Raw genomic sequence first — 13,432 nt, 5'->3', positions numbered from 1 at the left:
ATGTGTGACATTTCGGTTGCTAAATACATAATCAGTGAGCCTCGGAATATCAATCATAAGTATTATCAGTCAGGGGATGTTATAATAGCTGACATTTGTTCGCAGAGCTACGTGTTTCCCAACACTCTCTATTTTGAAAGGCATCCTTCTTCTGAAGACCTTTATGAGCTCATGTAAGCAACCGGTACCTTGTACCAAATGTTTAAGGTTCTGAGGTTCTCCTTATTTTTGAATTTTCAATCAAGTAGGATAGGAACACACTGTCCTTTTAACTTAAATGAGCCAGAATTTTCATTCAGTTAACGCAGCAATTGAGGCAATATTCCCAAGCAAGTTATCAGATAAAGATTCAGTGGGTGGAGAAACTAAGACTGATTTAAATCTTTCATTGTGCCACATTATTCTCATTCTCATTATTGTCCTTCTGTAATTTACCATTCATTTTAAGAGAATTTATTTATTGATAAAAATTTGTTGGCTGCCCATCTTACCATAGGGTAACTCTGGGTACTTCACATACATAATTTTATTTGAATTTTATAATTTAACTAGCTGGATACCTGTGCTCCGCTATGAAACTATGAGATTGGGCTTGATAAATCAACACTTACAGCTTGAAAATTAATGGGGCTTACAGAGTGCTCCAGGGTGGGGGAGCCAAAAACAAACAAAAATCGGCCCATTTTTTGCAAAACTGGCTCGTTGTTTTTTTTTACAAAAAATGGTATTCATAGCCTTATGGAGTCTTATAGAGTGTTGCTGGGGGCTGGGAGGGCAAAACACAGCCTGTTTTTTGCTTATTTCTGCCCTCTCCAGCCCCCAGGAGCTCTCTAAAAGCCTCCATAAATGTATGCACAGCCATTTTAGTGAAGAGGCGGGGCTTCGGGAGGCAAAAATGCTGTATTCGATGTATAAGATGCACCCAGATTTTCAGCCTCTTTTTTGAGGAAAAAAGGTGCGTCTTACACTCCGAAAAATACCATAGTTACAATCGGCCTCTTCTCTCTCCTTCTTTCCTTCAGACTTGCCTCACAGAAGCCTCTCCTCTCCTCTTCCCCTTATCCCCCTCAGGCTGGCCCCATTGATCCCTTCCTATCCCCTTCTTTCCCCCAGGCTTGCCCCACAGAAGCCTCTCCTATTTTATCCCCTTCTCTCCCTCAGTCTAACTCCTTAGAATCAGAGCATGTTACTAATAATTATAAGAAATACTAATGATCTGATGGTCATTTTGAAAAATCCTTTCTTAGCAAGCACCTAGAATCTAAGAGGAACATATGTGACAAATTTGAAGTTTGTAGCTTTTACAGTTCTGGTGATTTTGTGATGATGCATGAGTGGTATTTCACTTATATATGAATGAATGTAAGAATTGTCCATTTCATGTTCCTAGCACAACAAAGGAAGACTGATGATTACTTATTTTCCCTTAGAAAAACAAACTAGTTTTCAGTAAGCATTGTGAAATGAAAGATAAGTGAAAGCTATCAGGTGAGAAAAAAATCCCTAACAACATCAAGTTGATATTTGAATATTGTGCATAAATAAATTGAACACAACTATGTAGAATTCTTGGGTATTGGCTAAAAATACAGTAAGGGGAAGCCCACCTGCCAAAGCTAAGATGCTCAAGTAATCTAAAGCATATCTCTACAGTATTAATAGGCCATGCTACTAATGACTGCACTGTAGTTCCTGCTAAGATATACAGTACAATTGGTAGAAACCTCTATACATAGCCAAGGTCACATCCTTTCAGAGTTATTCCTTTACTAGAAATATAATTCTTTATTGGCCAAGTGCGATTGGACACACAAGGAATATGTCCTCGGTGCATAAGCTCTCAGTGTGCATCAAAGATAAATCATGATCATAGTCATCATAAATATATTCATCATGAATCATAAGATACAACACTTAGTGATAGTCATATGATACTAAATAAGCAATCAACAAAAATAATACTAGGAAACTAAGTAAAACAATATAAATCTTAAAGATACAAGCAACAAAGTTATAGCCATGTAGAAAAGAAGATAGATAATTGGAAGGATAAGATGAATAATAGTAATGCAGTCTTAGTAAATAGTTTGACAGTATTGTGGGAATTAGTTGTTTAGCAGAGTGATGGCATATGGGGAAAAACACTCTCCTAGTTGTTCTGGTGTGCAGTGTTCCATAGTCATTTTGAGGGTAGGAGTTGAAACAATTTATGTTCAGGATGCGAGGGGTCTGTAGATATTTTCACAGCCCTCTTTTTGACTCGTGCAGTATACTTGTCCTCATTGGAAGGCAGCAATTGGTAGCAATTGTTTTTTCTGCAGTTCTAATTATGCGTTGAAATAAAAATTAACATGGAGATGGATTTTTTTTTCAATAAGCATGCAGACATAGAAATTTAAGTGGGCCTCATTGAAATATAAGCATTTTTCTACTGACATTTTAAAGTACTATTTGGACTTGATGGCTCGGAAAGTCCACAGATGGTCTGCCACAACAAAGCTTTGGTGGATTTTCAAATGAAAATCGTGGAGAACCTGAGTCTAGGTTTCATCACTAAGTTGCCCATATATCTTATTACCCAGCAACCTTACAAAATACAATGCCTAATTATTTCAAAGTGAATAGGAATTTAGCATGCCTTAAACCTCTTGAGTAGAGGCAAATCATTGGTGCAGGCAAATCTCTGGCTCAAAGAGCACTGGCTCTTCAGCTTGGAAACGGAGATGAGCACCACCCCTAGAACTGGAAACGACTAGCATGTACGTGCAGGGAACCTTAGAAAGTCCAGGGGTGGCCTGCCAAACCAAAGTGAGTGTTGGTGGATCCCATCTTTTTCAATTGAAAATAGTTGATAACCTGCACCTGAGTTTCATCATGATGTTGCCCGGATACCTTATGATTCTGTAATATTACAAAATACAATACCTATATATTAAGGGAATAGGAATTTAGCAAGCTTTAAACTTCTTAAGCAGAGGCGTTAAATCTCATTACAGATATTTGACTCAGACCTACCAGCATGTCCTGGCTTTTCTATTTGCTGTGAAGGAGATCAACGAAGATACGCAGATGTTGCGCAACATCTCCTTGGGTTTCAGTATTTATAATGACTACTTCAGTGGAAGCTTAACTTATCTTGCTTCTCTGGAGCTCCTCTCCACATGGGACCACTTCATTCCAAACTATAAATGTGATGCCCGAAGTACTAATGTGGCTGTGATTGGAGGACCCGACTCCGAGGCATGTCTTTTAATGGCCACCATTCTGAGCATCTATAAGATACCGCAGGTAAAGTGGACATTTGAAGAATGAAATTGTAACAAACCAGGTTGCGATGCAATGTAGTAGGCTGGATTTCCAAAAGAAGGTGAGATCACTCTAGAGGAATAAGAGGATGCTCAATCCAGATATTTTATATGAGACAAAGTGGATGAAGGCAATTCTTCCCTAATCATTCTTAACAGTGGTGAAATTCAATTTTTTTTTACTACCGCTTCTGTGGGCCTGGCTTGGTGGGTGTGTCATGGCTTGGTGGGCATGACAGGGGAAGGATACTGCAAAATCTCTATTCCCACCCCACTCCAGGGGAAGGATACTGCAAAATCTCCATTCCCTCTGCACTCTGGGGCCAGCCAGAGGTGGCATTTGCCTGTTCTCTGAACTACTCAAAAATTCCGCTATTGGTTGTCTAGAACCTGTCAGACTCCTGAATCAGACTGAGTATATAGTAGATGCAGATATCATAGTGCTTTGCTTTGGCAAAATTGTCAAAAATTCTGCTGAGGAACAATAAAGAACTCCACTTGAAAGTATTACATGCCTTTCTTGTTTTTTATGGGCCTGACATACCATATTTTTCAGAGTATAAGATGCACCTTTTTCCCTCAAAAAAGACGCTGAAAATTGGGGTGTGTCTTATACACACAATACATCATTTTTTGCCTCCTGAAACCCTGCCCCCTTCACCAAAATGGCTATTCATAGCCTTTAGGAAGCTTCCAGAGTGCTCCTGGGGGCTGAGGAGGGCAGAAATGAGCGAAAAACAGACTCTTTTTGCTCAGTGTTTTCCCCCCCCAGCCCCCAGAAGCACTCTATAAGCCTCCTAAAGGCTATGCATGCCCTTTCAAAACAAAAAATGGGCCCGTTTCTATGAAAAATGGGCTGTTTTTTGCTCGGTTTTGGGACCTCAATCCCCAGGAGCACTTTACAAGCTTCCTAAAGGCTATTCATGCTCTTTGGGGGGGGGGGAACGGACCTGTTTTTGTGGAAAAGTGGGCCATTTTTGGGAGGTTTGCAGAGTGCAAAAACCTTTTCTTTAATTTGCCTCTTCAAAATCTTGGTGCGCCTCATACTCTGAAAAATATGCTTGTTTGTTTAGTAAGTCATTCTATCAATAGGGACAAAGAAAGTGTCACAAACCCAGAGGTGATCTTTTTTCCATTCCCAGTGTGTCAATTCTGACCCAGAAGGGGAAATTTTTAAAAGTCATTTTTTAATCAGCAATTAACAGCATCCATCTGGATTAAGAGATATTGATGGAACAAGCAGAGGCTCCAAGATCTCCATTTGTCAACAAGAACTGAAGGGTCAGGGAGTTGGCTGGTAAGACATCTCAAAGTAGCAGCATCAACTAGAGGAGAGCCAAAATCTGAAAGATGGTGGTATGACCTTGCCATCAAAGATTTGTATGTTTTACACACATGACAATGTCTTTACAATATTTTAGGTGCCTTACAGTAATTCAGTGACTTAATTATTAGTTCTGTGTTCTTTTTTTGTAGACTAAAGCTATTAATACTATCCCCTCAAGTCATATTATTAAAATAAATATATGACCTATAAGTTTTTTACACACATGGACACACACATTTATATATAATTATAGACTTTATAAACTATCAGGTCTAATTTCACCTTCATACATAGAGGAACATATTCCAATTCTTTCTTGAGGAATTCAGAACCTTTTAATGGTTTCTGCCAACACTTTCCCAAATTGTATTATTGGTCTTGATTGATATAGACTATATTTACAAAATATCAGTTGACCTTAACAGGTCTGTATGTTTTCCCATTCCTTGCACAGAATGTTATTAGGATTCAAAGGATTGCTGCCCACAGTTAAAATCCATATTTGGTAAAATCCTCTTTTCCATTTCACTGGAAATTATTTTGGTGGAAATTTATCTCAGCAGCAACATTTAGATTTATATACCACTTCATAATGCTTTACAGCCCTCTCTAAGAGGTTTACAGAGTCAGCATATTGCACCCAACAATCTAGCTCCTCATTTTACCCACCTTGAAAGGATGGAAGGCTGAGCCTAGTGAGATTAAAAACTACCGAACTGTAGGTAGCTGGTGATCAGCAGAAGCAGCCTGCAGTACTGTACTTTAATCACTGCACAACCGCAGCTCATATTCATGGTAAAGTACGAGTGGTTGTTGCAATAAGAAGTAGGAGATGAGATAAAATAACTTGCCAAACCTCCACTATACATTGGAGAATAGAGAAAAATCTTGGTGCCTTTACTTAGGCTCCATTCTAACAGGACATTCTTATGTCTTTTCATTTTCTTCCACCCAGTGTGAAAATATTGAATGAATCCCAATCCTTCAAACAATAAAAATTTACCTGCATTCATACTATACACTCAGCCTTTCTTTTCTTTATAGCTTGGATATGGTTCTTCTCCTATGATTAATGATCAATCTGAACAATTCCACATCCAATGGATGTTCCCAAATGTAAACCAGCAATATGTGGGGATTCTCCAGTTGCTCATGCTTTTTTCATGGACCTGGATTGGAGTCATTTATATACAGGATGACAGTGGCCACGGATTCATGCAGAATGAACTTCCCAAGTTATCTGCAGGAGGTATCTGCTTTGACTTTATCAAGCCATTCCCAAATGTGTACTTCAAAACGGGCATTCAGAAAATGATAGAGGCCTGGTTTAAACTATACCTCTTGATCAGTGACAGCACAGCCAGTGTTGTGTTCCTACATGGCAAATTTCACACTACAATCTTCTTGAGAATGTTTCCCAGAATTTTGGAACTTGAAAATGTACAAATGAAGAGGGCCAAAGTTTGGATGCTGACCGCACAGATGGATTTCACTTCTCTTCCCTTTCAACAATCTTGGGATATAGATATCCTTCATGGTTCCTTGGCCTTTGCAACTCAGTCAAAAGAACTGGTGGGTTTCCAACATTTTCTTCAGATGAGAAACCCCAATATGGAGACCAGAGATGGCTTTATTAAGGACTTTTGGGCACAGGCATTTGATTGTTCCTTTCCAACTTCCTTGGAAGAGGAGAAGGCTTGGAATCATTGCACTGGGGAAGAGAAGCTAGAAGCTCTTCCTAAATCTATTTTTGACATGAGCATAACTGCCCCTAGCTACAGTGTCTACAATGCAGTTTATGCTGTAGCCCATGCATTGCAATACATGACTTCCTTAAAGTTCAAGCACAGAACTATGTCTGGAAAAGGACAAAAGAAAGTCCTGAATCAACAGCTGTGGCAGGTAATGTCCCGATTACACAAACAGAAGGGAGGCTGTCTACATATCTACTGAAATTGATGTTTTTGTACATTTTAGAAGAGGCATAACCATTTTCTTCCATCATTTCACAGCTCTTCCTGCTTACAGATTACTTTTGATGAATGTAAGGTGTTTGATTTTCCAGGTGGAAGCTAAAATTCAACAGCACTAACTCATCAGCAGTTCATTATCTGATGACTGTAATGGGAGAGTTAGGGTCTAAAAGAGATTAAGTTTATATTGTGTTGTGTTCTGCCCAACCCGGCCAGCAGATGGCGCTGTGTGAAGTGCCTCTGATTGGCCAAGACGCACCAGCCGGCGGAAAAATACAGACATCCCATTGGTGTCTAAATAGCTGTCAGATGGGATTTGCTTGCCTTTTGCCTGTCAGTAGTTCTGTTAATAAACCGTTGCTGTTTACTGTTCCTGCCACCTCTTCAGTTATTGCTGCCTCAAGCTATAAAACTGGCGACGAGGTCTGGAGAACCGGATCCTCAACAAGTGCCTCCTATGGCTGCTGCTTCTGATTTTTCTCCTTTTCACCCTGAGGCTGAATCATGGGACATGTTCCTTGAACGCTTTGAATGTTTTCTCTTAGCCCATGATGTTACCAGCCTTTCTATTGACAGGAAGCGCAGCATTTTCTTAAATTACTATGGAGCGGAGATGTTCGCTACTGCTAGGGCACGGTCTTCACTTACTCCGGTCCATGCTGTGCCGTGGGAGCTGCTGCTGACTAAACTAAAAACCCACTACGAGCCCGTTCCCTCCCGATTCGCATGGCGTCAATTCTTCCACCGTTGCGTCCAAACTGAGCGGCAATCCATCAGTCATTACGTGGCTGCTCTACGGGCTGCTGTTATTAACTGTGAATTCACTGATCTCAATAAAGCACTCCTCCAACAGTTCATCTATGGCCTCAGATATCAACCTTCACCGCCGTATACTCTCACGGTCTGAACTAACCCTCAAGATAGCCGTAGATGAAGCCCACGCATCTGAGATGGCTGACCAGTCCATGCCTGACCTTCGCCATTTTCCTCCACTATGCCTCCTGTATTTCCTGCCTCAACTGTTCGCTGCCAGCAGGTATCTGACAATTTCCAGTCCGAGTTGGACCTGGCCATCGACCGTTTGCAGTCCCTGTCTCACAAGGATGGTCATCCCTGCCTGAGCTATGGAGGCAGGCATCTACGTTCTTCCTGCCGCTTCTGCTCCACTGTTTGCCAAAAATGCGGCAAGAAGGGTCACTTGGCGTCTGTCTGCCGTTCGGCCATCCCCGACCCATGCCTGGCCAACCTGCCTGCTGCCATCTACTGCCCGCCTGCACCTCCTATGTCTCGCCACCAAAACTGCCTCTTTTCCCCACCCTGAACTCCCCCGGGCCTTTCTGGTGCCTCCTCAGTTATTGCTGCCTCAAGCTATAAAATATTGGGTCCCTCCTTGATTATTAGTCTGCTTGCCCTTTGTTTTAGGATAATTTCAGACCTCCTTGTCTGCATTTCTGAGTGACACACTTAGGAAGCACATGATCTCTGACTCTCCTCCTGGTAGGAAATGGGGGCTGAACCTTTGTTACCACTATCATCAGAGGCGGGTTTCACATAATTTTACCACCGCTTCACCGTGCACCGAAAATGTGAATGCACACATGTGCATGCCTGCTTCACTTGTGTGCACCTTCTGTGTATGTGTACAGCCTTCCACCCATGTGCTTTGCTCATGCGCGGGCCTGCACGCATGCACACTGCTTAAAAAACATGGCTAAATAAGATGGCATAGCATCAGGATGGGTGGGCAGGGCCTCATTACTGGTTCACCAAATCGTCTGAATACCACCACTGTCTATCATGTACAGTATATTATTAAATGCATAATAATCTTTCCTTGGGCCACATTCCTCTTCACAGGAATTTTTTCATGGACAACCACAACTCTACATCCTTCAACATTTCTGTAGTGACTAATAAAAACTATATTTAAAATGTTTCTAGAATGGTTATGTAATAACATTATTTAGTCAAGTTCAAAAGTATAGCATGCGCCCATGAAAACAAAATTTCAGGAAACACCATGGGCCAGAGCACATTTTCAATGGGAAGACTAACTCTATGACTATTTTTATTACATCCAAATAAGAATTACAAACAGTAAAGGATATTTCAATAATTCAAATAAGAGATCAGGATCCTGGTGTGTCTCGCTTGATTCATTTTTCCATTGAAGATTATTCCTATGACAAATAAATATCCTGATGCTTGAATTTGCTTTTTCTTTAAATAGATAATTCACACCCTGGAAACAATGATAAACTAGTTTTCACTCTTTATATTTTGTTTACAATATTAGCCGTATTACAAGTAAACAAATATTAGGCAACAAATTACTTATATTTAATCATGATTTTTAATAATTTGAGTAGGCATTGGTATTTCTATCTTGCAAAATATTTTCACCTTTTAATTGGTATTCTTTTTGTGTTTATTTATTGTTTATCTTTCTTTCCACTTTCAATTAGTTCCACAGCTTTCTAAGAAAAGTCTCATTTAACAACAGTGTTGGGGAAATTATTTCTTTTGATCAAAATGGAAATCTGGAAGCAGGATTTGATATTAACAACTGGGTCACATTTCCAAATCTAAGTCTACATCGAGTCAAAGTTGGAAAATTTGAGCTCAGGACAGCCAAAGGAAAAGTTTCCACTGTTAATGTCAAAGCCATTAGTTGGCCAAGAAAGTTTAACCAGGTATTTTCCATATACATTTGGAGTGCATCTCATTCATTCAGGCTACACTTAATGAAAATAGCAGTGTGGTCATATACTATATAATTATATGGAAGTTAGTTGAACTTATTTCCATTTTTTAAAAGTAATCTAGACCTTTTCTGGCCATAGAAAGGTGGTTTTCTAACAATGTTGTAATTTTTGTACAATTGGTTAGAGAAGACCTTTGCATAATTTTTTTAAAGTAAATAGAGCATGATTTTTAGGGGAAAAACAGTGGTGGTATTCAGCCAGTTCTGACCAGTTCTGGAGAATCGTTAGCAAAAATTTTGAGTAGTTCAGAGAACCGGTAAATACCACCTCTGACTGGTTCCACCCCCATTTATTCTCTGCCTCCCGAGGGAATGAGATTTTGCAGTAACCTTCCCCTAGAGTAGGGAGGGAACAGAGATTTTACAATATCCTTCCCCTACCATGCCCACCAAGCCATGCCATGCCCACCAAGCCACACCCACAGAACTCATAGTAAAATATTTTGAATCCCACCACTGGGAGAAAATGTAACTTATTTAACACTGCAAATGGTAGAAATTGATGGCATATAACACCATGCAATTCCACTGCAAGACTATTGCCCCAAATCTGGCACAAGTACAAATGTTTGATTTTTTAAAAAAACTTGTTTGCTTGTAAAATTGTAATAATGCCTTTTGATTGGGATTAAAAATAAATAAATGCTCTGTGCACATTCCATTTTCAAACTTCTGTATGGTTTGGTTGTCTAACTAGAATCAATGTTGTATGGCTATTCCAGTATCAAGTCAACATTTAAGGCATTCTGTCCTGTCTGCTTCTCTTTGTGCCTAGGCTCAGCCTCTGTCATTGTGCAATGAACCCTGCCATAAAGGTCACAGCAGGAGCAAGAAGGAAGGGAAGCCATTTTGTTGTTACGATTGCCTTCCATGCCCAAGAGGAAAAGTTTCAGATCAAATAGGTAAAGAGATCATAGACTGAGTTGGAAACAGATGGTGGTATTCATAATTGATCACATAGAGATTAGTGGTTGGATTTTTTAAAAATGTACTACTGGTTCTGTGGGCGTGGCTTGGTACGCGTGGTGTGGTTTGGTGGGCATGGCTTGGCAGGCATGGCAGGGGAAGTTTATTGCAAAATCCCCATTTCTTCCCAATCAGCTGGGACTCAGAAGGCAGAGAATAGATGAGGGTGGGGCCAGTCAGAGAAGGTATTTACCGGTTTTCCAAACTACTCAAAATTTCCACTACCAGTTCTCCAGAACTGGTCAGAACCTGCTGAATACCACCTCTGATAGAGATCAAGTTGAATAGAAAGAGTTGTTTCCCTCTATGTAGATCCCAGTGGCTTTAGTCGTCCAGGCGCCCACCATTGGCTGCGCCTCTTTGCCCCCAGCCACCCACCTCAGATGATTCACACCCAGGTTTCCTCCTCTGCTGACCCTCTCACAGACATTCTCCATAGCCAATGCCTCCCCTGACCCTCTGACCCTTGCCCTTCATCCCTGATCATTCGCCCTGTCCATTTGACCTGAGACAAAGAGCCCCCAGCCAATTGGGTAGCAGACAGCAGCAATAGGCAGCATATGATTGGTGATGGGTAGGGCGATTACAGATGGACAGGGTGCGATGCTAGATTTTTTTTAAAAAAAGTGCCGGGGCTGCTCCATACTGATTGGTGATGCAGAGAGGGACAGTGTGGCGTTATAAAGAGATAGTGTCAGAGGGGAGCAGACAGACAAGAATATATTGGGGGAGGTCAATCAGGAAGGGAGGCAGGGCCAACTCTAGGGGGCTTTGCACAGACAGCTTGGCTCGCAATTCATCCAGTTCCAATGAAATGAAAGTGGGGAGGAGGATCAAGCCCAGTGTGTGTTCTGGCATTGCAGGGTGGGACATGGCAGTTGAACAGCAGTGTCATGCAGAGGAAGCGGCAGGAGCCTTGCAGCACCCTTGTGCCATCTCCCTTCCCCCTGAAACATCAGCAGCCTCACACAAATTGATGCTAGACTCTCCAAAATGCTTCATGAAAACAAACATGTGAGAATCAAGCGCTTGTCTTTGGAACACACTTTGCGTATTGAGCTCCTATTTTCATTTCAATTCTATACACCAACTTCTAAATAAATATCTGTGGGGTTTTTTTTCTTTTTCAGATGTGGATTCCTGTTACCAGTGTCCAGAGGATCACTATGCCAGCAAAGCCCAGGATCGCTGCATTCTAAAAGAGATCAGCTTCCTATCTTTCCAAGATCCTTTGGGATTCATTTTGGCCATTTTTGCTCTTTTATTTTCCTTCATCACAGCTCTCGTTCTCACAATCTTCATTCAGCACAAGGACACTCCCATAGTCAAGGCCAACAACCGAGGACTCAGCTACACCCTTCTGGTCTCCCTTCTGCTTTCCTTTCTCTGCCCTTTGCTTTTCATTGGTCAGCCTCAGAGAGCAACCTGTCTCCTTCGCCAAACTGCTTTTGGCATCATCTTCTCTGTGGCGGTTTCTTGTGTGGTGGCCAAAACCCTCACTGTGGTCCTCGCTTTCATGGCCACCAGGCCAGGTTCTAAAATGAGGTCATGGGTAGGAAACAGACTAGCCATCTTTATGGTGTTTTCCTGCTCCTCCATTCAAACCACTCTTTGTACAGTGTGGTTGCTGAGCTCTGCTCCTTTTCCAGATTTTGACATGCACTCTCTGCCTACAGAAATGGTCCTGGAATGCAATGAAGGCTCCACTGCCATGTTCTACGCTGTCCTGGGTTTCGTTGGCCTCTTGGCCATGATCAGCTTTACAGTGGCTTTCCTTGGCAGGAATCTCCCAGACAGTTTCAACGAAGCAAAATTTATCACCCTCAGCATGCTTCTCTTTTGCAGCGTCTGGATCTCATTTGTCCCAGCCTACCAGAGCACCAAAGGGAAATACACGGTGGCTGTGGAGATCTTCTCCATCTTAGCCTCAAGTGCTGGATTATTGGTTCTCATTTTCTCCCCCAAAGTTTACATCATCTTGATAAGACCTGAGCTGAATAACAGGCAACAACTCATGCAAAAAACTCTCATGAAATGATTTATAGAAATCAGTCTTGTTGAATATGAGCTAAAAATAGCACAATTATTAAGTGAATCATTTTTAGAATAGAATTCTTTATTCGTCACGTGTGATTGGACACACAAGGAATTTGCCTTTGGTGCATATGCTCTCAGTGTATATAAGGAGAATAAAATACATTCATCAAGAATAAAAAGATGCATCACTTAGTGATAGTCAAGGTAACTAAAAAGCTATCAAATCATACTAGGAAACAAATAAAACAATATAAATTGAAAGTTGTAAGCAACATGGTTATAGTCATAAGTGGGAAGATATAGCTACTAGCAAGGAAGAGAAGCATAATAGTAATACAATCTTAGTAAATTATTTGACAGTGTTTATTAGTTGTTAAGCAGAGCAATGGCATTAGGGGGGGAAACCGTCTTTGTGTCTAGTTGTTCTTGTGTTCAATGCCCTATAGTGTTGTTTTGAGGGCAGAGGTTGGAACAATTTATGTCCAAGATGTGAGGGGTCTGTAGAGATTTTCACAGCCCTCTTTTGACTCGTGCAATATACAGGTCCTCAACAGAAGGCAGATTGGTAGCAATTGTTTTTCTACAGTTCTAATTATCCATTAAAGTCTATTTTCCTTGTTTGGTTGCAGAGCCAAACCAGACAGATATAGAAGTGTAGATGACAGACTCAATAATTCCTCTGTAGAATTGTATTATCAGCTCTTTGGGCAGTTTGAGCTTTCTGAGTTGGTGCAGAAACAACATTCTTTGTTGTGCTTTTTTAATGAGATTAGGTGTCTGTTCTGACACACACACACAGACACCCCGGCCTGTGAATAAACCAGAACACAGGCTTGACTGTTTGCCACTATTTAATTAATGCGATAACAAATCCTTTGGCTGAGGGCCCAGGCAAGTCACCTTCAAGATAATCGCTTGGCAGCAACCCAGAAAGTTCAAATGAAGTAACGCAGATAATCCAAATGACACAGCTAGAATACAGACAGATTTCTTCAATACTAGTTCAAATGGTTGTTTCCTGCAAATGTCCCCTCCCAATGCCTCACTTATAAACCCTCTT

At 41.0% G+C, this 13,432-nt stretch overlaps 1 protein-coding gene across 1 annotated transcript; it reads left to right on the top strand.

Annotated features, from left to right (window-relative positions):
- LOC106548424 (vomeronasal type-2 receptor 26-like) lies at positions 1-12,373 on the top strand. The gene is made up of 6 exons (XM_087714739.1): positions 1-173; positions 3,099-3,288; positions 5,677-6,534; positions 9,071-9,298; positions 10,145-10,271; positions 11,466-12,373. Exons 1-6 carry the CDS (start codon positions 1-3, stop codon positions 12,371-12,373), a joined length of 2,484 nt encoding a protein of 827 aa, XP_087570865.1.
- The last annotated feature ends 1,059 nt before the right edge of the window (positions 12,374-13,432 follow it).

Source organism: Thamnophis sirtalis, unplaced genomic scaffold (genome assembly GCF_051295495.1).
Source record: "Thamnophis sirtalis isolate CommonGarterSnake01/CBP01778 unplaced genomic scaffold, rThaSir2_p1.2 scaffold_4, whole genome shotgun sequence".
NCBI lineage: Eukaryota > Metazoa > Chordata > Lepidosauria > Squamata > Natricidae > Thamnophis > Thamnophis sirtalis.
The sequence above is the reverse complement of the archived record's forward strand: the minus strand, read 5'-3'. Positions and strand labels throughout refer to the sequence as shown.